Source organism: Cervus elaphus, chromosome 23 (assembly GCF_910594005.1).
Source record: "Cervus elaphus chromosome 23, mCerEla1.1, whole genome shotgun sequence".
NCBI classification, from domain to species: Eukaryota; Metazoa; Chordata; class Mammalia; order Artiodactyla; family Cervidae; genus Cervus; species Cervus elaphus.
In genome coordinates, this window is record NC_057837.1 from 28,412,090 (window position 1) to 28,440,076 (window position 27,987).

The 27,987-nt window shown below is 44.0% G+C and overlaps 1 protein-coding gene and 2 long non-coding RNA genes across 4 annotated transcripts in view; 2 read left to right on the top strand and 1 right to left on the bottom strand.

Annotated features, from left to right (window-relative positions):
* FRMD4A (FERM domain containing 4A) overlaps positions 1-27,987 on the bottom strand; it is a 509,371-nt gene that overhangs the window by 342,102 nt on the left and 139,282 nt on the right. Inside the window, exon 1 of one of the 2 annotated variants that reach the window (XM_043884598.1) lies at positions 15,240-15,631. The exons of the other annotated variant lie outside the window; for it this stretch is intronic. Coding sequence (XP_043740533.1) covers positions 15,240-15,332 — 93 coding nt within the window. The 5' untranslated portion in view covers positions 15,333-15,631. Of the gene's footprint in view, positions 1-15,239; positions 15,632-27,987 lie in introns of those variants that run through there. 2 annotated transcript variants of the gene reach the window in all.
* LOC122681970 overlaps positions 15,631-27,987 on the top strand; it is a 30,353-nt gene continuing 17,996 nt past the window's right edge. The window contains exon 1 of the long non-coding RNA XR_006337178.1: positions 15,631-15,742. This is a non-coding gene — a long non-coding RNA (uncharacterized LOC122681970). The remainder of the gene's footprint in view (positions 15,743-27,987) is intronic.
* LOC122681971 lies at positions 21,231-27,606 on the top strand. The gene is made up of 2 exons (XR_006337179.1): positions 21,231-24,247; positions 26,328-27,606. It is a non-coding gene; the product is annotated as an uncharacterized LOC122681971 (long non-coding RNA).

Below are 27,987 nucleotides of genomic sequence, written 5' to 3' on the forward strand. Positions count from 1 at the left end.
CTCCAGAATGACAAAGTTTAAAGGGATTAAAGTAATGAATAGATACAATGTCCTTCAAAGGATTTAAATAATGAATAGATAAAATGTCCCTCAATTTGCTCTTCCTAGTCATCCAGAGGAAGACTTTGGTTAAGTGCTGGAAGGCAGGCAATTCACAGTAGCCTCATCTAGCGAGAGGTAGAAATGAAGATGTTCTGAGATTAAAATTAAAGAGCTACATCTCTGCTATGGGTCTGAGTGAGAGGTGCCACATGGAAGGGACAGTTGAAAAGTGCGCCTTGTACTGTCCCTCTGTTGGAGCAGCATTCCACCTTGACCTCCCAGTAAGATCAAGAGCTCCTGTGGGTAGAGCCAAGGCTTTCATCAGAAAAGGAACTGTGAATCTATTCAAGTTCCTGCTCAAGGACTTGGCTGAGACCCCAGAATTCTCCTCCATCAAGCATGAAAGAGATGATTGAAAATGAAAAAAATATTTAGTTCTGCTGTTACCGGCCAACCACCTGGATCATAAAAGAACTTCATTTTGGTTCTTGTGCAATGTCTGGTTTGGGGTAAGACCACACACTGCTGCTCTGTAAATATGAGTTAGCAGTAAAGTACACCTCTAGGTGATGGAGTGATTGCTTCATTGGATGAAATTGTTCGATATAGTCTGCTTTGATACCAGGGAACATTTGCCAAAAGCAAACAAATGGGCTGATGCTTAGATGCCCTAATAAGGTTATGATTAGATCATAGGCTCAGTAGCTTCTTGAGTTCTATTCCTCTTACTAGGTAATAAAACCCCACTCTCAGCCAACAGGATGCTGTCTTCCTGTTTCTTATAGCTGAAGGATATTTCATTTATTTTAGTGTGTTTTAAAATTTGCATTTGATCTATCAGAAGAGGCTTTTTTTTAAAAAAAAAATTCTCATTTAGTAGTAGGATTATGATGCCAGCTGGAGGGTCTGAAGGATCTATTCCAAGATTCATTTTGTATCGCCATGTCTCCTTTTTATGATATGCAAGACTAAGAAGAGAGAATACATAGATATTTGGTGTGGGATTGTGCTCTTTTATTGTAGAAGTAAAAAACTGGCACTTTATGGACCAAATGTAGCCTGTAGACATGCTTTCTTTAGCATGTCATGTTTTCCTTTAAGCTTATACTTGTTGCTGGCAAATGAAAATTGAGATATTTCACCTCTTTTTCACACACATATATACACACACAAATACATATATGTGTGTGTATATATATTCTTAATTATACGAAAATTGCATGAAAATTTTCCTTTGAAAAATCAGAAGCTCTAGGAACACCAGCCCCAGTTTACCCATGGTAAAGCTGAGTAGTAACTGGCCATTTGCTAAAAAGCAAGTTCTCCAGTTTGCAAGGTACCACTTTCCTTCTTGACCTCCATGTATTTGACCTGCCTGACTCTGGTAGGCATCTGCGTTATGATGCCTGTGTGGCGCCCTATTTTATAGGATGACCAGAATGAATAGAGGCAGCTCAGGATTAAGAGGAAGGATGAGGTCCTAAGGGAAGTATTGGAGACGGATATAAACCCTTGAAAACAGTCTGTTTCTAATGGGTGGGTCTCAGAAGGAGCAAGAAAAGTCTTGCCTTGCTCAGGCCCTATTCTAAGACACACAATCCATGTTTCTCTCATGCCACCTTAAAGGCATTCGACTGAAGGAAAAAGGGAGTCACAGACTTGAGAAGACACTTTTGTTTGCTGTTGGCCTTTGGTTCTGTGCTCTCTAGAGGGGACCTCAGAATACATGTCCAGGGATTGTGCTAGAAATACAGCTCAGATGGTAAAGAATCTGCCTGAAATGTGCGAGACCTGAGTTAGATCCCTTGGTCAGAAAGGTCTCCTGGAGAAGGGAATGGCAACCCACTCCAGTATTCTTGCCTGGAGAAGTCCATGGACAGAGGAACCTGGCAGGTGATAGTCCATGGGGTCACAGAGAGTCAGACATGATTGAACGACTAATACTTTCACAGTGATTAAGAATGGACTCTGAGCCTGAGCCAAATGCCTCAGGATAGTGGTATTCACCCCCTCTACCCACCCCCAGGTGATGGAATGAGATGGCTCACAGCCTGGGGACCTTGGCTTCTGCTCCCTGGGCATAGCCCTCAGGAGGAGGACAGAGCTGTCACCAGGGGCCCTGGTGTGAGCTTATTATTCTATGCTGCTGATATCAAATCAACGAGTGCCCCCTCCCATGTGTTTCCAGAAGACTCTTTTCTTTCTTTGGTAGCTCCTCTCCCTAAACACTCTGATACTTGAAAACCTATAACTAGGACCCAGTGGGATGGTGGAGGGAAAAGGGGTTTCCTTTCCTTATTCTTCCCCTAGGTTGACATCTTAACAAGAAGGATTCTGGATCCTGGCACCTGCATTGCTGCCTATATGTGGATGGACCTGGCCACACCACACAGCAGGGCAAAGCAAGGGTACTACTGCACACATGCAGAAGAAGATCTTTCTTGGGGGCACTGGAAACTGAACTCATCCAAACCCAGACACACCTGATTCTGCTTGAGAGATGAAACAGTCTAATTCCCTAAATCAGCCCAGAACTGTGGGAGGGACTCACAACACATCTGCCTTTAAAGCTTTTCAGTAGTTTAAATTTGATGTACCTAAAAGTAAGATGAAAGTGGATGAGGAGAGGAACTAGGTATGTGCTAATCTGGTGGATATTTTCAATTGCCCCGGATAGAAACCCTCTGATCAACACGATGTACATAAAGCACCATGTTTGCATTACTAAAGGCCTTCACCTTCCTTCAGCCCAACTGGCAGATAAGACCAAGATTTTCTTCTATAAGAAATGCCATGAGGACTCATTGAGACAGAGCCTGATGTCAAAAACATGATTTCTTCCAGTTCAATCCAAAATCCATCTGCTTTTACAGAATAGGTCTAAACCCCAACACTCAGGGTTCAAATCAGGACCTGCTCATTTCAGGCATTTGGTGGCTGCCTCAGCCCTAAATTATACTTTCTAGATCTATTCTGGGACTTGGCTGGGTTATGAAGCTCTGACACATGATAGCAGCAGCCCATTTTTAAAACATTTTCAGGAGTGAAACAAAACAAACAAAGCAAAAGAGGTGTTTTTGTTGTTTTGTTTTCTTTCAGAGCGCTCATAGGAAAACTAATAGTGGTGGGGTGCTGGCTTTTGACACAGGTGACCAATGTGAGATGTTGAAATTGGTCTTTCATCTCTTTTGCCTTTTTTTCTTCCCCCCGCTGGACTAGTTCTAAGCGACTGACTGCAGTTCTATTTTTCTAACATAGTGGTTCAAGTTGAGGAGGGGGAGCTGTTTAAAACAGGAGCACTGAGTTTCTAAGATGCTTCAGGGAGGAAGAGTCACTACTGGCCTTGGTTGTTGTAACCTTCACCCATTAGTCCTCATCCTGGGCTCCACTTGCTTGGTCCAGGACTGACCTCAGGTTGAGTAAGAATTCTCCTGAGAGTTTCTCCCTTTTCCTTCCCTCGTATTTTCCCCTCCCTGCACTGTGCTCTTTTCTATCCTTCACTGGTACCTATTATTTTTTTCTTTCTGATAAACTGTACTTCCAGGAAGACTTCCCTGGTGGCCCAGATGGTAAAGAATCTGCCTGCCAATGCAGGAGGCACAGGAGATGCTGGTTTGATCCCTGGGTTGAGAAGATCTCCTGGAGGAGGAAATAGCCGCAACCCAGTTCAGTGTTCTTGTCTGGAAAATTCCATGGAGAGAGGAGCCTGGCGGGCTGCAGTCTGTGGGGTCGCAGAGAATTGGATACATCTAAATGACTGAGCACACACATTCTTCTGGTACTGTTTCTCAAACTTTAGTCCATGTTATAACCCTCAGAGGTTCAGATTCAGTATGTCTGGTGGGGAAACCATGTATCAGTGGGTTTTGAAAACACCTGGATGACTTGCATATGGCTTGCACACAGGCTTTTTGATAATACTGTACTCAGATGACTTCCTAGTCCTTGTAGTACTCAACTAATGGCAGCACTGGATAGTCCAACATTCCTTCTAAGGGTTTCTCTTCAATTCTCTTTGCACCTCACTTGCCTTCTTTGCTGGTTCCTCCTCCTGGGACTGACCTCTAAACTTGGGTCCAGTCCTCTGACATTTCTTTGTGCCACTGTTTAGGTCTTGTGGCTATTAACATCATCCTCCAAGAGTATACCAGACAATGTTCAACCACTGACTCCCCAGGGAAAATAGCCCCGATTTATAATGTTGGCCAATTTCCATGGTGTAAATTCTCCCATCACCAACCCTTTCAAGCTGCCCACTGTGGTCATTGAAAGTGGCCACACATTGGGAAGAGATGCCACAGTCAGCTCTTCAGGGCCTGAGATAAGCTAGTCCTATCAACCCCAGATTACCATCCACATTTACATGTCCAGTGCAGACTCTCGCCTAAACACCAAACATGTTTTTAATGTCCTCCATTTGCATTTTTAGTCATCCTCTCAAGTTTAACACATCCAAACAGAACCCCTCATCTCCCCACCCCTGCTGTCATCACCACCCAGCTTGTCTTGCAGCGTTTCCTATCTTAATGTCAACTCCACTCTCTCGGTGCTTAGAACTCTTTCTTGACTCTTCTTTCTTCATCACCTGACCCATCAGTCAATCCTGTCAACCCTACATTCTAGCTAAATCCAAATCCATTCATTTCTCACCACCTCCAGAGTCAGCATCTCTCATCAAGATTCTTACACTCATGACCTAATGAGACACCCACTTCCTTGCCCAGTTCTCTCTTGGCCTACTAGCTGCAGGGGCTCCTTTAAAACGTGTCAGCTGAGGTCATCCTTCTGTCCTCAAACCACTGGTCTCTTTCTGTCCTGCTCAGAGTAAAACCCCAAAGTCCTTCTTGTGGCTGGTGCAGCCCTCTGTCATCAGGGTTCCAAACACTTCCCTGGCTGCTGCTCCCAACCACTTAACCCCACCCCCACTGTGTCCCAGCTATCACCCCTTACTCTGCCCCAGTCCTGGATGCCCTCCTTGATTCCTCAAATCCATCAAGTATATCAGCCTGCATCATAACTGTGTATGTGCAGTGTCCTCTGCCCAGATGGCTGTGTGCCCTGCTCTTACTTCTCCATGCTGCTCCTCCAAAACCACATTAACAGAGATCCACATCCTACAAGATGCAGCATACTCTGCACCTCTTATCCTACTATTTATTTCCTGAGAGGCATTATCACCGATTATAGTCATCCCTGTGTGTCTGTGAGGGATTAGTTCCAAGACCCGGTGTGCTGTGCTGTGCTTAGTCACTCAGTCATGTCCGACTCTTTGCGACTCCATGGACTGTAGCCCACCAGGCTTCTCTGTCCGTGGGGATTCTCCAGGCAAGGATAACTGGAGTGGGCGGCTATGCCCTCTTCCAGGGGATCTTCCTGACTCAGGGATCAAACCCAGGTCTCCCGCACTGCAGGTGGATTCTTTACCATCTGAGCCACCAGGAACGCCCCCTCTGGCCCCAGAAAAGCCCATAAATACTGGAGTGGGTAGCCTATCCTTTCTCCAGGGGATCTTCCCAACCCAGAAATTGAACCAGGGTCTCCTGCATTGCAGGTGGATTCTTTACCAGTAGAGTTACCAGGGAAGCCCTTCAAGAACCCCATATATATCCAAATCCATGAATGCTCAAGCCCCTTGTATAGAATGGCATATTATACTCAGCCTTCTCTATATGCAGGTTTCACATCAGCAGAAAAAGAGGGCCCACCACAACATGAAAGCAGAGGCTTTTCTACATCCCCTGGGCCTAGAACACTGCGTGGCATGTAGTAGGTATTAAAAAATTTTTTGTAGAATTAAAAAATTGAATGTTGGGCCCTAGATATTACAGTCCTTGGGATATTTATATTCTAAGACTGATTTTGTTTGATTGAACTTGAACCACATTTTCCAGAAATTATTAATATACTTCTAAAAGCCTTATTGGTTTTTCCTGATTAATGTTTCAAGAGAGGAACTGGAAGGACCGTTGGGGATGCAATCTATCCATGTGGAAATGTGACCTTGGGCATGTTTGAGAAAAGTCAGCAGGCAGTGGAGGCAAATGATCAGGGGCATGTTTATGAACTATTACTGATTCTGACTGGGAAGGAATAGGGTTGCCCATGCACTCAGAAGGGTTAATTGTGTAGTATAGGGTTTCAGGAAGTTTTTCTTTTCTTCCTCTCTTTTAAAGATTCTTTTCCCATATACCTGATAACAGAGTATTGAGTAGAACAAGAAGATTTTCATAAGCAAGTTCCCTACTAATACAATTAACATCCTAAACTGAGTCACTTTGTTAGAACTGACAATGACATAGATATTGACATGCATAAGGAAGGCAAGCACTTTGCAACCTCATCTTTTGGTTGACAATTCTGTTTGAGTTTATGATCATGAAAACATTCTTTTTATTCATCTACCCATCCGATAAATGTGTATTCATCCAATAAATATGCTATATATGTGCCAGGTACTGCTCTAGGCTCTGAAACTTAGTAGAAGAATTGATCACATCCTTTGTAGCAATTAGTTATTGAGTGTCCATGAAAGGAAGAGGAAAAAAAAGAATGAAAAATCCACAAATGTGGTTCATCCACTCCCAGATTAGAAACCACAGATCCATGGCAGAGTTTTCTTCTATATTGTTTCCTACACATAGATACTATTGTTCTCAGAGGTGCATTGATAAATCAATACAAATAACAGTGGACTGTTTTCAACTATGCGCTCAAAAAAACTCTTTTATTACACAGGTGGATAGTGTTCACTCTGCTAGAGCAATTTATAAGAAATCTGCTTTCAGAATACCTATAAAGAGTGTCCTGAGAATAAAGGATTGGTTTTAGGAACATGGCTGCAAGATGGTAGGTTGAAATATACCCAGAAGGGACTCTGTCTCTGCTGCAATGGAGAAGAACTTTGCTGGAGTAACTGGATTTGGATGTTCCAGATCCCAACTTATCTAAAAGGAAGTCTTACATGGTACTAGCCTCTCTGACTTCAGAAGGCTGTGTTCAGTTCTCCAGAAAGTGATCTCAAAGTGTTGGGCACTTCATAAGCTGTCCTAGGAATATGGACTCAACTTTCAAAGAGATTAATTTTTTTCTCCTATTGAGAATGACACTCTTGACTAAAAATCCAATACAATTGACTCATTTATTTTCTTTTTATGTGAAGACACAAGAAAACACCGGAACTAGCTAATTTCTTCAAGCTAGCATCTTGTCCAGACAATCTATCTTGGCAATAATCTCACCATGGGGCAGCAGTTCTCAATGTGGCCATGCAGTAGAATCACCTGGGGGCTTAACTATGATGGTGCTTGTGTCCCCTTCTCCAGAGATGCTGATATTTATTGGTTTGGGGTACAGCTTGGTTGCTGGGATTTTTAAAGCTTCTCAGGTGCTTCCACAGTGAAGCCAAGGTTGAGAAGCACTGCTTTAGGATGAGTGATGGGATTTGACCCAAAATGTTAACAAGAGTCCTAAGAAGAAATCAGGACGTGGGGACAAGTAGTCTAAAGAGGAAAATCATTGCCTGGTTTCATGCTGAGCTTGAAAGTTTGGTGCAGGACAGTAAGGGTCCTGTGGGTCCTGACCATTTGAATGTTAAATGACCATCAGCCCCATTTTTGCTGGTGGAAAATGTGTCCATGCTTCTATATTTCACCTTTCCTCCAGCCTGAGGAATGAGAACCCTGGTGTGGTACCCAGCAGAGGGGACAGCCTTTCCATTACGCCATCTCGTTCTGGCCAAGACGAGAAGCCATTGATTTAAACTTGACATGAGCTGTTGTGAGAAATAAAATAAAAGTTGGTGCACCAAGTTTGGGTCAGTTAAAATTCCATGGGACTGACCCACATGTACCACATGGCCTTCAATACAGCCTGTGAACCCAAGAACTGGAGTCCCTGATACAATTCATGTTCTTCCTCCTCCAGAGATGTGTGTATTTATAGAAGGAACAAAACCTATGCAGGATGAGGGGGTTGGATAATAATATGTGTGAATACACTGATCTGTCTGAACCATTTCTTGGCTGTCTGCTTTTGATGGTAATAAATATCCACTAAAAGCCGTCTGCTGTATGTGTTTTTGGTAAAGTCTTGCACTTGCCTGCATGAATACATTCAGAATGTAAGCACCACACACTCCACAACAGAGACTCTGTTGTACTCTGAACGCCTAAGTTATGCAGCTTAGCAGCTGTGATAATGTAATGGTTTGCAAAATAATAGATGGGCCACACGTCAACCTGGAATAACATGTCAAGTAATGAATAATGTGGGTGCAAAAAGGTTTAATTTATACTGTGTTAAAGATACTGCTCCAAAAATACCACACCATTTTAGACTTTCCAGGGCAAAAAAAAAAAAAAATCCTTTTTCACTTGGATATTTAAATAATTGCAGTAAAAGAGAATGCTTTCTTATTTATTTTTTTCAATAAAGATATCCAATTCCTACTACTCTGTGAAGAGACAGATACTGAATCTGATCAATTGTTCAGATACGCACGTTCCCCTTCAAGACACATGCTTTGGTCTTAGATTTCAGAATGAACAGGAGAAAAGCATTTGTCTCCTCAGTTTGCATTAACATAGAATCATGGACACATTTTCCACCAGCAAAAATTAGGCTGGTAGCCATATAACATGAGATGTGAGGCTCTTCCTGTTTATGGCTTCATTCTGATCCCCTTCCCTAGTTTTCTCCCTGAGGGAAGCTTCTGGCATCTTTCAGATTTCATTCATTCTCTCATCTAGTGAACGTTTATCACCCTCCTGTTAGGAACTAGGGGCCAAGTTGTGCCTCCCGTCCTCCAGGAGCATGTCATCATGTGGGGAATGAACATGAAGGAAACAGGCTGACAATAGGCAGATTCAATGCAATGTCATTTGTGCTATTACAAAGGACATATTACCACTCCAGTATTCTTGGACTTCCCTCATGGCTCAGCTGGTAAAGAATCCACCTGCAATGTGGGAGACCTGGGTTCGATCCCTGGGTTGGGAAGATCCCCTGGAGGAGGTCATGGCAACCCACCCCCGTATTCTTGCCTGGAGAATTCCATTGACTGTATAGTCTGTTGGGTCGCAAAGTGCCAGACATGGCTGAGTGATTTTCTCTTACACTTTCAAAGGACATTCAGGGGATTCCTAGATGATGCTAGTGGTGACAGAAAAAAAGAACCCGCCTGCTAATGCAGGAGATACAAGAGACACAGCTTCCATTCCTGGGTTGGGAAGATCCCCTGGAGGAGGGCATGACAACCCGCTCCAATATTCTTGCCTGGAGAAGCCCATGGACAGAGGAGCCTGGTAGACTACAGTCCATGGGCCACAAAGAGTCTGACATGACAGAAGCGACTTAGCACACACACTCAAGGGACATATGGAGAGCTTAGAGAGTCTGAAGGAAGGGAAAACAGTTATTCATACTTGGAAAAGGGATAGGGTACCTGGAAAGGCTTCCCACAGGATGTTACCTTTAGACTGAAGGGTGTGAATAGGGAGTTGAGTAGGTGGAAGGAGAAGGCAGTATGTATCAAGCCTACAAAAGCACATGCAAAGGCTGTGTGGCAAGGGAGAGCATGGTAGTTGGAGGAACCACAGATATGTTCGGTATGGTTGGAGTGTACAGTATCCAGAGTAAAGGATGGGGCGATATCAAGCTGGAGAGGGTCTCGATTATGAAGGGCCTAGTAATTATCTTTAGGCATTTGTACTTCTCCTGAGGCAGGGATTTTAAGTACACAAGTGGAAGATGATAGGGGCCTGAACTAAGAAATGGGGAGGACTTAGATGTGAGAGAGATTCTGGAGCTAGAATTGGAAGCATATGGTGAGTGATTAGATGGGGGACCCTAAGGAAAGGGAAGATACCTGGGTTCCTGTGTGGGCGTTCAGGTGGCTGGTGGTGTTGGAGGAAGAGGAACAGGACTGTGGGTGAGATGATGAGTTCCACTTTGAACATGTTGAATGTGAGGGGTTGAGACACTCAAGAGAAGAGAGATGTCCAGTCCACCCTAGGACACGTGGGTCTGACTGATAGGATAAATCAGCAGGGAGATGGGCATCTTAAATAAATGCACATAGTACAGACTTCCCTGGTGGTCCAGTAGCTAAGACTCTGCACTCCTAATGCAAGAGGCCTGGATTCAATCCCTGGTCCGGGAACTGGATCCCACATGCCTCAACTAAAAGATACCTCATGTCACAATGAAGATCGAACATCGCATGCCACAACTAAGACCCAGAGCAGCTAAATAAATACATATTTTAAAGAAATACACACATTAAAGCAATGCGGGCCAGATATAGCTTGGCCCAGTCTTAGATTTTGGACTTACAAAGGTAATCTCCATCATGAAACCATTTCCTCATATTATAAAATCATTGAAGTTTAATAAAAACGTCCCTCCCAACACCAAAGTAAACTCCTCCCCCCACTTAAAGGTCCACACTTGCTCTTTACTTAACTCATTTATACATTATGTTCTTACATTTATTAAAATTTTCCATGAAGTTGAGTTTTACCTTTCCAGCTGTAGAAGCAAAAGGCCCTACAGAAGTCATCCAGGCTTGAATAAGTTGACTTAGTTGGCACTGGTGTGCAATGAATTTGAAACACTCTGGTTTTCATGTTTACATAAAATTGGGAATCCAAGGAAAATTATCACCAGAAATACTTCTGTCTTGGCTTTATCAAGTGAATGAGCCTTAAAGAACCTCTCCAGGTAACAGTAAGTGTGACTAACGAGTGTGTATAAAAGGCTATTGGTTGTTAAAAATACAAGACAAGTGTTCCTCTACTCAAAGGTAAACCTCAAAAATATGCCTATTGAATGTAAATTGGTGCAGCGACTATGGAAAACAGTATGCAGGTTTCTCAAAAAACTGAAAATAGAGCTGCTATATGATCCAGTAATCCCAATCCTGGGCATATATCTGAAGAAAACTAATTTGAAGAGATACATGCACCCTTATGAATGGTAAAGATGTTGTGTGTGTGTGTGTGAGTGTGTGTGTGTGTGTGTGTGTATGCAATGGACTACTACTCAGTCATAAAAGAATGAAAAAATGCCATTTGTAGCTACATGGATGGATCCAGAGGTCCTACTAAGTGAAGAAGTCAAAGAGAAAGACAAATACCATATGTTATCACTTATATGTGGAATTTAAAATATGACACAAATGAACTTATCTACAAAACAGACTCACAGACAGAAGGATAGACTTGTGGTTGTCAAGGGGATGGGGGTGGGGAAGGTATGGATTGGGAGTTTGGGATTAGTAGATATGAACTATTATATATAGAATGGATGGACAACAAGGTCCTGCTATACAGCACAGGGAACTATATTCAAAACACTGGGATAAGCCATAATGGAAAAGAATCACTTTGTTGCATAGCAGAAATTAACACAACACTGTTAAGTCAACCATAATTCAATAAAATAAAAATATGCCCATCATTAATGGTTGCCTCCTTTCTACATGCCAGGTATCATGGTAGGGTCTTACATACATCACCTCTAATCCTTAACAGTCATCTTTGAAGGTAGATAGTGCAGATGAATAAACCAGGCTGAGAAAGCCTGAGTCACTGCCAAAGTCACACAGTTAGCGGAGAGTGAGGCTCTTGTTTCTTGGGACAGTGTGGCTGCCAGGTCCACCCTTTCTAAACCACCTAGATGCTTCCTTCTGCACCTGAATCATCTTCATTTCTAGTTTCTAGCGTGTGTGTGTTAGTCAGTCAGTCATGTCCGGCTCTTTGTGACCCCATAAGCTGTAGCCCACCAGGCTCCTCTCTCCATAGAATTCTCCAGGCAAGAATACTGGAGTGGATAGCCATTCCCTGCTCCAGGGGATCTTCCTGACCCAGAAATTGAACCTGGGTCTGCTACATTGCAGATGGATTCTTTACCATCTGAGCCACCAGGAAGAAGGGAATGGCTACCCACTCCTGTATTCTTGCCTGGAGAATTCCATTGGCAGAAGAGCCTGGTGGGCTACAGTCCATGGGGTTGCAAAGAGTTGGACACTATTGAGTAACTAGCACTTCCACTTTGGGCTTCCCAGGTGGTGCTAGGGGTAAAGAACTTGCTTGCAAATGCAGGAGACTTAAGAGATGTGGGTTCAATCCCTGGGACAGGAAGATCCCCTGGAGGAGGGCATGGCAACCCACTCCAGTATTCTTGCTTGGGAAATTCCATGGACAGAGGAACCAAGTGGGCTACAGTCCATAGGGCTGCAAAGAGTCAGACACACATGTGTGTGTCTTCACATGTGTGAAGTGACTTAGCACACACACATCTCCCTTAGTTAACTGTAGCTGGATTGTATGACTATTGTATGGTTTATAACTGTTTCATTTATATAAACCCCAGATCCCTAATCTCTGCTATATTACCAAACACAGACATTTTAGATGTCTTTTTCCACTCTGCATAGCATGGTGATGGGCTGATGGCAGTCTGTGAAAACATGAACAAGAACCAGGCTTGGTCTCCCAGTCTGAGTGTTTTTGTAATTCAGGATTTGATGGCTGTCAAAGTAGGAGAGTTAGAAATGTGCATTTCTGTTTTTTAACCTCAACTTCTAGGCAGTTGGAAAACAGAAGCCCCTGTTTAATCCTGAACAGTGCATGACTGTCAGTGCACTAGGTCATGGGTTCTCTTTGGTTGCCAGGATCTCTGCCTTTGGTTAAGTTTCCTTTTTTGTGAAATACTAGTGACAAGCTGGGTATAGCCCATTTCTCAGGGCCAGGTTGCAATGTCAAAGCTCTTTCAGGGAGCAAAGGTGATAAAATATGGACTCCATGGCAGGGATGTAATATATCAGGTCCCTGACTGAAGTTTTGCTCTGTCCTTGACCGTATGTCTCCGGAGGGAAGATTAAACCTCCACATGCCTTTGTTTCCCTGTTCATACAGGGCAGGGGCAATAAATAAGCCCAATTCTCTGTGCCTCCCTACAAAGTGCACTGGGCAAAGGTGTTGTAGAAATGCAAGGTTTTACCGCCATTAAACATCATGAGGCCACTGAAATCACTCAGATGTCTGGCAGCATGTAAACTGCTGACATAACCAAGAAAGCTGTCACTTCTTGAATTCAGGGAGTCCCAGGAAAAGAGCAGTGGTTCTCAGTGTTTGCCCTGAAAGTAGATGCCACCTCTAGCCTTTCCTGCCGCCTTTGTATATAAATATATGATACTGATTCTTAAAGTTGTCATAAACCAACCATGCCATAAAATATCCAATTGAAATCGACATGACATCATATATTGCAGTTAGTCTCTCCCTCCCCCATGGTGGAGGGTGAGTGCGTAGCCTCACAGGGACATAAAGGGGCTCCTCTTGTGAGTGATGGGGTCTCGATCCCTCCACTTCACAGTTGGCCATGGAGATTAATAGGACATTTGATGCTCTGATGATGGACACGCTTCTCTTAAGGGCCCAGAAGCTTTCGGATCAGACTCCTGAGACCCTGGCGACACTGGTGTGTCCAAAGACAGGACGTAGGTCTGTGTCTGGAATGTCAGTGTACACCAACACATGCAATAATAGACAGGTTTCATATGTGACACCATGTTCATATATTGTCAGCTTTTCTTAAACAAATAACAGAAATGGTGCCTGCATACATCTGGACTTATGAAACATACGTGATTTATTATACCTCCATCTGGAGATTCTTACGGTTAAACAGGTTACTGAGGATTTTTTGTGTATATGTGCAGGATAATTCTCTCCTTAGTTTTGTCACGTGGTACAACTTTAGTGTGGGCAACTCACATTTGCATGTGAGTTTTCATGAACAGAACATATTATATAAACTTAATTATCATACAGGTCAAAAATGTTTTACCAGAACCCAAAATCACGTTATGATAAACTACACTTTTAAACATAATGGTTAATTTGAAAATTTTGCTATAACATTTGGTCCTATAATCTAAAGCTCTTGGAATAAAAGGGAGCACACATTAGACACTAAATACATTTAAGTTGATGACCCTCATATGCAGCCCAAGAAATATGTCTCAGAAGAAAGACCCACACACAGTCAGAAAAGGAAGTGAAGTTTTTTCATTGTTACTCAAACGGCAGAAAAAAATGTAACTCATAGAAAGTCAGGAAATCAACTCCCTCTGGAAGTCTAGAATGCCCCTCCTACTTTTAAAACTTAAATCATGTTTTCCTTAAATTTAAAAATTACTGAGTAGTCAGTATACAAACCAGAAAAAGTCACTTGAATTAGATGCTGCTCCCCTTTATAAGATGCAGCAGGTTCACTGATCTATCATGAGAGCAGTTTGTGATGCTCTTTGCCTTATTGATTTAAGATTACACCTTAACCTGAAATGTCTAAGTAGACATCCACAGCTCACGGAGGGGCCTGCCATGACGCAAATGGATTTGGGGTGTTTCTGAGACCCACAAACCATCCCCCCCATGAGTGGATACAGGCACTGCCCCCACATGCATGAGCCCCCCACATCCCAAGTATGACCAGATTTGTATTAACTACAGTCATTCCCCCAAAGTGCATTAGTCACTTCAGAGAAAGACAAATCCCTGTTATTGTTTTACAGCATCTTGTCTGCCAGGCGCTACCGTAAAGTAAGCATGTTTTCAGAAAATTAACAGAGTCACCATCCATAATGTTAAAAAAAACAAAACAAAACCGAATGATAGCAAGATATTTGAAACAACAACAAAACAACAGAGGGGATTGTAATCAACCAGGTGCATCATTTAAACCCTCAAAGCATCACAGCTCCTTCGGTCTTTATCACCTCCTTTGAAGACACTGTCTCCCAGAAAAGGACAGGGAATTCGCAGCCCTGCTGCACTAATGGATCTGTTTCACCAGAGAGGAAAACAGGTTTTACAGCCCAAAGCTCTTTTCAGCAAGCACCCGCATCTTCCATCCTCTTTCCAGAGGGCAATCCCTACCCCAATCTTTTATCTTTCATCTCTTAGGGCTCCCACCTCCATGCACGGGGACCAGAATTTGCTTCAAATGTCTTATCATTATCTGTTAAGAATAAAATTGCATATACTATAGATTTCTCCAGCCCCCGGAATTTGAATTTTTTTTTAGGAAAACACGACTTCCAGAAGGAATGCTATGTACAATGAAAAGAAGCCTCTCCTTTCCTTCGGAGCAATTGCTTGGGTGAAAAGCCAACAGCCCGCCACGTTGCTTACCCTCTCCACGCTGCGTCTTCTCAGAGATCCATACGGGATTTTCAGTAGAAGTCTCTGGGATCTATTTGGAGCCACTGCAGCCTGAACCACCATGGTGTAGAGCCGTGGGTGAGTGTGTCTGCGTGAGTGTGAGTGAGTGTGTGTGTGTGTGTATCTGTTCCCAGCAAAGGGAGAGATGGACGCGTCCTCAAAACTAAGTTACGGTCTCCTGGAGGTTTCGCAAATATCAAATAACTGAAAGAGGTTTTTTTTTCTTTCGACGACCGTATGAGTCAAGATGTGGTGTGTCTGGAGGTGGGGGATGGGAAAGGAAAAAAAAGAGCCCAAGTTCTGCAACTTCAGCGCGCCGCCCGGAGCTCAGCCCCGCTCCCTCCTGTCTGCCCCTGCCTGTCAGTCCCTCGGTGAGACTGCACGTCCCAGGAGTGGGCCAGTGAGTGACGCTTCTGGGGGGGAGTGATCCTGAAATGTCAACTTTGCTTCCCTCGGTTCCAGACGGTAACCAGGTCAGTTGTCTAATGGAAACCCTATCAGACTTATTATTCACTCTGTCACGTGACTCTAAAGCCCCTCGGCCGTACAGTAGGTCACATGCTCACCTTAAAAAGACTATTTGGAATATCACCATCTGGTGCAGAGATTAATGTGCAATTCTGCATTCTGATTTCACTCTCTTCTGGACACAGGGAAAATATTTGAAGGGCAGTGACATAACACAGTGGGGACTTGAGGGGGAGTCCCTCTTTGTAGCCATAAATTAGACGTATGACCCTGAGTGTCAGACGTGCATGTTTTTTTCTTCCTGCTTTCCAACAGATAGAAAACAAATGTAGGCATACAGTTAATTATATATGTGAATGGCATCCACAAAGAGGAAGTCTGAGGGAAGAAAGGAGAAAACGTTTGTATCACATGGTTCAGATGAATCAAATCAAATACACCAGACAGACTCCCATTTGGCATCTCCTCATTTAAATGTTTGTGTTACAGAGCATTGGTTTTTATGTGTGCCAATAAACATGAAGAAATTATGTTTGATTTTACAAGGCTCTGAAAAGGACTGTCTACGCTCAGATTCACCCATCACATTTGTATATTCTTCTCTAATCAGATGGTGAAATTCTACATCAGACAAGCTTCTCAGACCGAGGGTACACATGCTCTAAAAGTTTAAGTGTCCTGTAATATTTTGTTTCTGACATATTGTTCACTTGTGAGACTGCCCTCATCTCTATTCCCTAAACCTGCTTATTTCGAGAGCAGAGAAAATTACTCAACAGGAAAAACAAGTAAGGGGCTTCTAGGATTGGAGGTATTTTAGGTTTTCCTCTTTTTAACTTATTTTTGCCTCTGCTGCTATGTTGTGGGGTTTTATGAAAGGGATGCCATTTCCTTTGTAAAAATCCCATGCTTTTGGGTGTTTGCCTAATATCACTCTTATGTTTTGGGAACCAGCTTTTATTTATTCTCTACAGACCCGTTTATTGAAAATGATGGAAAAGAAAGTTCTGTTTATTCTAAGAATCTGATGGGAAGTGGGGGTGGGGTGCAGAAGGGAAAAATGTGGAATTTTACACTGCTTGAAAATGAATCCGGAAAAAGACTCTTAGAATGGGGGTGCTCCTGGGGGGTGAGGGTGGGGGAACAGAGACGTGGGTCTGGTCACCCAACTCAGACACACATTAAGAGGCAGTTAAAGAAAGCATCAAGTTGATGTGGGAAATTCCAAATATACAACAATCGGGCTTTGTTCATAATGGGTTCCATATGTGCAGTTGGAGAGTTAGTGAGAGGGTGAGAGGGAAGGGGCGGGGGGAGACGAGGTGCGGGGAGATGGAAAGTTCTCCAGAATGACCTGCACAGAGTCTTTGGCGAGGTGGTTTAGGCTAACTCTTCTTCCTCTTTCTCATTTCCTTTCTGCACTGCCTGGTGGAAATGCATCTGGAATGCTACCCAGTAATCTGGCCAAATCAAGTCTCTCTTTCCTTGTTGAATCCACAACGGTTTTGAACAAAGGAGAGGCACATTTTCAAAACCCTGATCTGGCCAGAGCCCTGGGATTTCTGTTTGCAAGTGCAGCTTGAGAGGGGGCCATGGATCAGATCAACAGAGAAGTCACCATCTCTTCCTGACCCAGGCTAGGGCAAAGCCCCTGGGAGCTGGATTTATTTATATTTGACTAAATGCAACTTCCTGTTTCCCAGGGGTATTAATGAAGGTTTCGCTGAAGAGCTCAAGTCTTTGCAGCATAGTTCAGATTGTAAGAGACACTTTGATGAACTAAGTGCAAATAAAACAAAAACATATGTCTTTGATTAAAGTTAAAATACATATAGAAGAGAATGTTAATGGAAACAAAAAAAAATAACCCTTGGCCAGACTCCCACACATTTGAGCCCTTCACATTCTACCCCCCTCCCCAAGGGGTAGGGTGTGGGGCAGGATCATTTCTCCTATCAGCACCGGCGCCTCCTCCCAGCTAATAGAGAATCCTCCTCAGTCCCCACAGAGTAGGAGGACACCTCCTCAGAGAGGTTTGAAGGCTCTTAAAGTTCAGCTTGTTCAAAATTATCTTTCTTATGGTCTTACTCTAGGTGTTTGAGATTTACATGTTTTAATTAATTATTGAATCTAATGTACTTATTTTCAGAAGACTATTGTTACACTGTTACAATACAAATATGTTTTTTGGGAATGGATATAACCCATACCTTAGCAGATATGACCACTTTAGAGAGGTGGGGGTAACTGATATTTAGTGAATGCTCGGCCATTGCCAGGAAACATGCTAGAAGGTTACCAATGACTTGTCTCCATGGCAGAATTAAGTTTCATTATCTCAGAGGTAAAGAATTCACCTGCTGATGCAAGAGATGCAAGGGACTTGGATTTGATCCCTGGGTTGGTCAGGAAGATCCCCTGGAGAAGGAAATGGCAACCCATTCTGGGAAGTCCCATGGACAGAAGAGCCTGGCAGGCTACAGTCTATGAGGTTGCAAAGAGTCAGACATGACTGAGCATACACAAACATCCATGTTTTACAATTGATGAAATTAGGGCCCAGAGAGGGTTAATAAGTTGACCAAGGTAGCACAGCTAGAACTGTCAGAGCTAAGATGAAAACCAAAGTCAATTTGGCTAATTTCAGGCCCTGACTTGGTCCCTTGTATTCTCACCTACCTCAGAGGACTTTATCCGATTATAGCACTTTGGAAATCTAAAATAGAGATGTATCCACAGTGCCCAGCAGAGGAATGGGAAGACCTTTGGAATGGGAAGTCTTTGAAAAAGAGAGAATGTTAATACAGAAAATGGTGTTAGATGGAGCAGTGCTAGTATCTCTGGAACCACTGCTTCGATGTCCCTTGGAGCTAAGCCTTTGAAATGGGGTACAGCTGGCTACCCCCTGCCATCAGTAGATTCAATCAACCTGGAGACAGGTTTTGACCCGCAGTTGGTAGAACTTGTGAATGTGGCATTCACAGATACTGGGATTGGTCCAGGAACCAATCCCCTGCTGATACCATTAAGTGGCTAGAGTATGTTTTTGCCAGGGTGGTGGACGATAGGGTTCCCTGTGCCTCCTGGGAGCAGCAGCCTAATGGGCAGGGGACAGACCAGGAGGATCCTGCCCCATCAGGGTATCAGTGAGCCCTGCTGGGAGATGGTGTGGAGATGACAGACCTCCATTCTAGAGTCCCTGAAGCTGCTGCTTCTGATGCCTCTGGGACCACAGCACCCATTCTAGGCTGGTGGAGCTTTTTGGTTGTTTATTCTGAATATTTCCTTCCCTTGTCAGTGAGAAGTATTCACATTCAAACTCTGGAATGAAAATGCATAGGAATCAATCGAGCGATATTTCAGGAAAATCAATGGTCTTGACACACCAAAGAAGTAAGATGTATCCAATCAAATGGGAGTTCATGGTCAGGAATAGCAGGAGGGGAGAGAGGGGGGTCAGGGAATGACAGCCTGTCGGGGGGGAAAGCATTTCCTAACAGCACAGCTAGTGGGAGGCAGGAAGGAAGGTCGCCTGGGGTGCTGTGTGTGCCTGGGTGCGATGCTGACTTCCACGTCAGGCCACTGACCAGGAGGGCACCTGCGTGGCAGCCATGGGAGGGTGCCATGAGTGATTTCCTGGGAGGACACTGGGCACAGAACGGGGACTGATCTTTGTACCCTCCTGCCCAGAGTGAGCCTGACACGCTAGAACCAAGTGCTTATTCCCCCTCCTGGCCCAGGACCTGCAGTTACCATTTGTGAGGCCAGTCCTTTTTGGCCCTCGGCAGGTGCATGTGGATGCCAGTCTCACCACCGACTGTAACTTACTGGCACTCAGTCAATTCATTCGCACAGCGTGATTTTGTTCATTTGGCAGAACACAAAGAGAAGGGGTCATGGGACGGAGAGGTGTCTGATGGAGGTGACTGAGGGCATGCTGTGGGGGAGGGGAGGGGTCAGAGGGCAGCCTGAGGTCACTGTGAGTCTGGGGTAGGGGCAGAAGGTGGTGAGCTGAAGCGCCTTTCCAGAAAGAAGGACAGAATCCATCTGAGAAATGTCAGCCCTGGCCTTTTTGGCCACTTGCATCCTTTCTCTGGTGAAAGGTGGACTGTGACTTACATTGGGGAAACAGGACAACAGAAAGTGGACAGTTGAGATGCTTCTCCCAACGTCCATCTCAAGCCATTATTTCTTGTCAGTTGAGTAGGATGTGAAAGGGCTCTTGCTAAGTTTTATCTGTGGTTTCAAGGCAGCAGGAGCCACCTTCTTCCAAACCCCCTCAAGGGTTTGCAAGGGAGGTTCTGAAGCCCTCAGCTGACCTTCCCTTTAGGTTGTCCAGCCAGAAGAACGAGAGAGAAGGGGGCGCCACTGGTCCCTCACCTCAGACCTGGGGGAGGGACTGGCTGTGAGGTGCACGCAGGGAAGGTGACCAGGAAAGGGGATCGCCTGGAGCAGCCGCTGGAAGCAAAAGGAAGGAGGTCAGTCTCATCCTATGGTCTTGGTTCATCCCAGGTGCTCAGCATGTTGTGTGAAGGAAGGGAGATGGAGGCTGGGGGCAAAGAGAGGGATTTTATGTGACCACCTGGGAAAGAGTTAGATATTGTGATCTATAATAAAAAATATGCCTTTGAGGGCTTCCCTTTGAGAACTCAGTGGTAAAGAATCTGCCTGCCAATATAGGAGACACGGGTTCAATCCCTGATCAGGGAAGATCCCACGTGCCATGAAGCAACGAGTACCACGACCACTGAGTCTGTGCTCTAGGGCCCGGGAGCTGTAGCTTCTGAAGCCTGCGTGCCCTCGAGCCCCTGTTCCACAAGAGAAGCCACCTCAATGAGAAGCTTGCACACTGCGATGGAGTAGCCCCCTCTCACCGCAACTAGAGAAAAGCCCATGCAGTAGTGAAGACCCAGCACAGCCATAAATAAACAAATACAATTATTAAAAAATAAAAAAGTATATACATTTGGTCTTAGTCTCCTTTCCTGGCACAAAACTCTTAACACTCTTGGAATTTTCTAACCGGTGAGAATGATAGAGGTACGTTTGTTATGTTCGTAAGGTGAAGTTTGTAAAGTCCCTAGGATACCTAAGAACGGGGCTGGTCACCTGAGGAACCCAGCCTGTGCCTGGAGGGCTAGAAATTTCAGCCCTACTCCCTGACTTCTGGGGAGAGGGAAGGGGCTGGAGGCTGAATCAGTCACCAAGGGCTGATGATGTAATCAATCCTGACTATGTAATGAAGCCTCCATAAAATCCCAATAGTCTGGGGTTTGGAGAGCTTCCGGTTGGAGATGTGTGGGAGATGGGTGTGCTCATAGTTTGTCCCATGCTTCTCTTCCATCTGACTGTTCCTAAGTTGTATCCTTTAATAATCAATTGGTCATCTAGTAACTAAAATGTTTCTGAGTTCTGTAAGCTGCTCTAGCAAATGAACCAAACTCCCAGAGAAGGTCTGACTTATAGCCATCTGGTCGTGGCAACCTGGATTTGCAATTAGTGTCTGAAACTGGGGGTAGGGCAGGCTTGTAGGACTGAGCCCTCAACCCGTGGGAAGCGATGCTGTCTCCAGGCAGACTAGGACCTGGCTGGCGTTAAAGAATCATTGATGTGAGAACCACCTCTCGTCCGCCTTCCCCACACACGGGTATTGAGAATGTTAACAGGTATCGCTTGTGCCCGGGAACTGCAGTGAGAAATCCCCAGCAGTGAGTACGGCAGGGGGTGGGGAGGTGGGCAGGGACTTCCAGCAATGCACAGGCGTCCTGCGAGGACAAGACTGGGTTTAAACCCCCGTCAGACCCAGAGAGAGAGACTGTCTTGACCTGACCTCTCCTACTTTCCCCACGTCCAGCATCATCGGTCTCTGGCTCTTGAATGAAGTGTGGAGTTTTTAACGACTGTCACGTAAAATGGATGAGAGAATCAATCAGCTGAGATGGACCCAAACACAAGAAGACAACACATTCCTAACCAATTTGGAAAATTCCTCCAGCAGGAGGGAGGGAAGCCCTGTCTTTCTTCAACATTCCAGCACCTTTTCCACCAGCTCCTAACTCAGCTAACTTGGGTGATTCATGTCACGTCATATTAGAGTAAGCTGTGACTGAGGCTATGCAAACAGAAATACTGCCGACAGTCATAATTTTCTGTTTGAAAAGTGGCTGGAATTTAGGCCAAACATGAAACCCAATATCCCAAAGAACAGAACCAAGATGTGGAGCAACACCGGTGTCCCTGAACCTCATGTGCCCAGAGCCTGTGGGATTATCTATAGGTCCCCGTGCAGGAGTTTTGGTTTCTCTTGGTTGGAACTAAGGTTTGCCCTGGTGCTAGGCATGGTAGTCATTACCCAACTTTGGACAGACCTTCCTTCCTCCTGTGGCATTTGGAAGAAGCAGTAGGTAGAATGGTAGCTAGCTTGAGTAAGCAGATGAATTTTTCCTTCCCTTCTTCCCCCTACCCCTTTTCTTCTCTTTCTGTTTCAAGCTGCTTTTATTTAGTTGGGCTCTGTCCTGGGCTTCATGGAACAGTTTTTTTCCATGACCATCCAGGCAAAGAAAAGAAGTATAACCTGAATCCTTCAGTTTGACTCCCGCTCATCCTTGCTGGGAAAGGTTTGGTGGATGAAGATGAATCTACTATTTGCTTCTGAGGTGACAATGACATTGTCTGTGCTCTACTGGTATTTCATACCAAGCTCCACACCAACCTTGCTGCTGCTGCTAAGTAACCTTACCCTTGTCTAAACCAATGTTGTCTATTTCAGGAACTCTTCCAAAGGTTTTTAAAAAAATACTGTCATTCCCTTAGTTCTCACAACATCTTATCAAATAGGTACTCTTGTTCTCCCTGGATGAAGAAACTAAGGTGGGAGAAGTGGAGTTACCTGTCCAGGGTCCCCTGAAAGTGGCCTCACAGTCCATGAACTGTTAACAACTCTCCTAGATGTGCCGGGAGTTGAGGACACAAGAAACCTTTTGCTTATTGGAAGAGTTTTCTTTTGTCCCTAAAACTCAGTTCCTGTCCTTGATGAGGGTCTCTGGGGAAGTGAAAGAACACTGACCTTATACCTGACCTGGCACCTGGAAGGTTACTGAACATCTACGCATCAGGAGAAAATGAAATCATGTTTGTGAAAGGTTTTTGAAAATCACACACACACACTCTCTCTCTCTCTGTTTTCCTGTTGCCCCTGTCACCACAACAGCATTCCTGGGCCTCACCATCTACTTCTCTCCCTCTTCATACAATATCCTGCTATGATGGCCATGTTTCATCCATCTGAACTCCCTAAAGGTCACCCTGCTAAGTCCCACTTTTTTTGGTGGGATAAAGAGATTTTGAGAATTTCCTCTTGAGGATGTTCCATTTGGGTAGAGAATTAATTAGCCCAGAGTAAGACCCTCTATCTCCATCAATTCAAAGACACACATCCCATCACAAAAGAAAAGATCTCAGTCTTCCAGGACAGGGAAGAAAACATAGCGTTTTGCTGATGGAAACCTTGCTTACTAACCAGGAATCCCAGAGTCTCATTCAATCTTTATGATAGTGATCAAGGGGAAGAGAATGTCAAGTGGAAGATATTAATGGCTTATGTGGAGGATTAGTCCATATTCTATCTTAGCAACCCTTGTTTCATGGACATCAAATAAAGGACTCCTCAGCATGCTGGCAGGATTATTTCAACTAGTCACCCAGGGAAAGAGGGAATAGGCAGAGCTCTTGGATTGCAAGCAGCTGATGGATCTTATTCCTCCACAGGAAAGTTCTTCACATGGAACCTGGGTATGATTTGCCCCCTGCCCCCTCATCAGAGCTTCACTTGCTCTTCCTAGCAAGAGGCTAAGTCAGGCAATCAATGGCTGCAGCCTGGGATGATGGCTCTTCTGCATGGCAATAATGGCTCAGTGCATGTGCTGTTAGGAGTGACGTCACGGCCAGGTCCTGAGGAATCAATAAGGTTGCCAGGATGCCTGTGTGATTAAGAAGTCAATAAGCTGACCTGTGTGGGACTGGTCATGTAGATTGGCTTTCAAGGCCATTTTGCAAAGCCCTTTTTCATGTGCTATCGGTTGTGGATGGATTTTGATAACTAGCATTGATTTGCTCTATTTATGAAGTGCTATTTGTACTGGTTAAACTGTGTAATTGCACCTAGAATGGACAGATAAATAATGTCCTTATCTGTGGTATTGACTGCCCCGGATTAGCTGAATATATATGTAGTATACTTCCAAACAGTCAATGGAGGTTGACTTTTGATTTATTTTTTAGCTGTCAAATTTCAGTTAAGCATTGGGTGGTAAACGACCCACTCTTAAATCTGCTGCTAATTTCTATGCTTCCTTTTCCCAGAAGGAGAAGTTTAACATGCAGTTTTCTTCAATAAGAGAAAGGTTCATCTTGGTTTAAGTGATATCTTTGGTGCTGCAAAATGGGATGGTTTTCTCTTGGGCCATCAGCTTGCTTTCTTTCCTGTGCCCAGGAGTGTGTCACTCCCAAGGGTAAGTGCCCATTTTACCCAGGGGTCTCTGTAATAAGCCACATTGTCTGTATTTGCCCTAGAAGAGGAAAGAAAACATTTGAATCTATTAGGAAGTTGGGTGACACATTTTAGGAATGTGGCTTATCTTGAGTGTGTCTTAGAGGGCTCCTGTAAGTCAAAATGCCAAATGTTTTCTCAATATCAAATCATGGCCAAAATGGGAAAAATACTTTCAGTGGGCAAATCCTTAGATTTAAATGAGGATGAGTAGGGGATTCTATTACTGTCTGCCTGCATATCCCATTCTATTTGAATTTTAAACCCCTATAGCATGAACACAGGTAATAGACCGCTGTGAAACTTGAATGAGCCGGTGAATCACATGTGTGAGAACAAGGTGGTCACAGATGACAATGAGATCATATTCTGATTTGAATGCTATAGAAGAATATACTGTAGATCTTATTCGATTTGCAAGAAAGAGTCATTAAAAGTTACTTTTGAAAGGAATGATACTACCTTCCTGAATATTTTTAACTTGAGGGATAAAGGATGAAGGGTAGAATGGAGAGTCAAGGTGCGTAGAGACAAGGAGAGCAGCTACAATGTCAACACAATTGTCCAAATCAGTGATGATTAACTCCAGAACTAGAATGGTGGTGAAAGGTTGAATACATGATGTCGACAAGTTATAAATGCTCGAAGGAAGAATAGTGTTCCTCTCTACTGAGGGGCTAGAGGAAGAAAGGTCCTATAAATTCAGATAAATACACAGAAGATGGGGGAGATTTGGAGCAATGATAAGTGTAGCTCTGAATGTACAGAATTTTTGGTGCATGAACGTTTTGACCTGAAACTAAAGAGGGAAGTCAAGCTTGGAAATGTAGGTCTGGATTTCAACAGCAGACACGTAACAACTAGACAAGTTATTAGTCAAGTGTGAGGGAAGACATTCAAGAACACAAAAATTTACTTCTTATGCACTGTTTCTCAGGAGCTTACTGGAAGACGATCTCCAGCAAAAGAAAGTTAAACCTACAAAGAGGAGAACCTGAGTTCCAAGAAAAGGAGAATGAATCACAGGACAGGTGCAAAGGGATTCCCAGAATAATGGTGAAGAAAAGGGAGCCTCAAGAAGACAATCATTTAGGAGACTTAGAGAGCTAGTTCAATTGGTATAGGAGGATGGAGGGATCTAGGAAGGATGCCTCAAAAAAAAAAAGAAAAAGACAAAAGAATAGGTTGAGTAGCAAATAATGAATTTGCCAAATTGAGAGGAGAGACACAGCTTTATTGATGATCTTAGAGAAAAATACTTGATGGGCATAATAGGATATTAAGTAAGTGAACAATTAAATAAGGCAAGTATTAATTCCTGGAAAAACATAAAGTTGGAAAATCCAGGCTATGTAATGATACTATACAATAGTTGTTAGCTGTAAACAATACCTTGATAGTCATAATAAAAGTGAATTTTGACTTAAACTGTGATAGAGATATTTTGAGAAAATAGGAAAGGAGATGTGTGAGCCTGTAGGGATGTGGAGTAACAACTGAAGTAAATTTTAAGCCTCATCTCTCAGGGCGGCAGCCTAAAATGCCAAAAATTGAGTGATTAAGAAATCACAGTATAAACAGATGATCGAGAAATCTGGCATTAACTACCAGAAGCAACAGTTGAAAGAAAATGTCCATGGGCGCCCCTGGGGAGAGGGACTCAGAGATGAAAAGAAGTGGAAATGCAGCCTAGTGTTTGTGTTTATAAATCTTCCAGTACTCTTCAACTTCACAATGCTATGAAAATTGCCATGCACGGGCATAATTTTGATAAAAATGAGAAACTGTCAGGAGAAGGAGCAACATTCAAGATAATGTGAGCTGGATAAGGCCTGGGGGTAGTGAGTGGTAATTGGAAGGGCACTCATGGCCCTGAGAAGCTGTGCATGGGACACTGACAGCAGACGCTGGCTGTGGAAGGAGAGCCGGATTGCCAGACCTCTTTCTCAATGGACAGATTTGGGTCCAGACACTGGGGTTATTTAACTCGAGTGAATGTTTTAGGAGACCTGCTTCATTTCCTCTGGTGTCTTTTCTTTCAGTGTCTGTTACCGGGCTCTCCATCCATGAATCTGCTATTGAAATGGCTGTTGAAAATGGCTGTTCAATTGAAATAGCTTAAAATGCCTAGCTTTTAAGCTACACCTCGGAAAGAAGCACCATACATCTTTTGAAACAAGATGAGGATAGACAGACGAAAGGAGAAAGACAAATACATCAGCAAAGGCACTGCCATCAATTCTGGAGCCAGTCCTGAAGGGTCATTCATGCTTTTGAGTGATCTTACCTTTTTTGGGGGGCGGAGGTGGGGAGGGCTATGCTGCATGGCTTGTGGAATCTCAGTTTTCCCACCAGGGACTGAACCCACACCCCCTGCAGTGAAAGTGTGGAGTCTTAACCACTGGGCTGCCAGGGATGTCTTTTGAACTCTTTACCTCAGTGTTGGGTTGTGTTTGCATGTATGAATGCTCACGCATATACACATGTGTTATTTCCTTTTGTGAGCCTAGCAGCACTGCAGCAGCTACAGGAGCCTCAGAGTGGTGACAACTAATTATGAAACACTACGCCTGATGTGTCCCTTTTATCTCATCTTGCAGAAGCCTTGCATTCCCACGAAATCCCCCAGCGGATCTTTGTAATCCTGGAAAGGAAGTGTCAATATGGAAACAGCTGTTGTTGAGATAGTTAGATGACATTCTAATGAGCTATGGAGGAAACTCAAGGCTAATGGGACTCGGCTGCAAATATTCTTTCTAGACAATTAGACGCACGTGAGAAAGTCTATAGTCCCTAGGAATGCAGAGAGGGGTACACTGGGCTGTAGATATCACATCCCCTCATTCATACATTGATTTTTATCCTCCCAAGCCATGTGGGATGTCGAACACTCTCCCTGCCTCTCTACTGGGAGCTGCAGACTCTGGTCCCTTTGCTAAAAGGCCCTACCAGGGGATCCCAGATGGAGAGCAGAAGCCAAGCACAGCCTGTGCCCAGGGCTCCATCCCTGTCCACTACTGGGTGAATTCAGGACGAGGTGCCTGCTGCCATTTTGGAAGGAGTCAGGAGAAATGGCCACAGGTTGATGTGATTGAGGCAGGGAGCAAATACTGTCCTTCATTCAAAGGGGAAGGTTTGGTGATGGGAGTGAGAGAGAGCTTTAGAGGCAAAGACATGGGATATGACTTTTTACAGTTAGGGACTTAAAAACGATGCCTTGGGACTTCCCTGGTGGTCCCATGGTTAAGAATCCACCTTCAAATGCAGGGGATGTGGGTTCGATCCCTGTTTGAAGAACTAATATCCCACACGCCATAGGGCAACTAAAGAACCCATGTACTGCAACTAGAGAAGCCTCCACGTGCTGTAACTAGAGAAAGCCCGTGAGCCACAACAAAGACCCAGTGCAGCCACAATTTACAAATAAATAAATGAAATTTATTTAGAAACCAACCAACCAACCAACCAATGCCTTTTCTAGGAGAAGGCAAAAGGAAGAAGATAATTTGCTCACCCAGTGCCTCCTGTGCATCAGGCATGGCTCTGGGCTCTTGCTCTAGATGACCTCTTTTAAACATTCACTGTGATCCTATAACCTGAGTAGTATTAGCTACACTTTGATGAGGAAGACAAAGCTCATCAAGATTAAACACTTGCAAAGCTGTGATTGAGACCTCAAATCCATGTGACATTGAAGCTCAT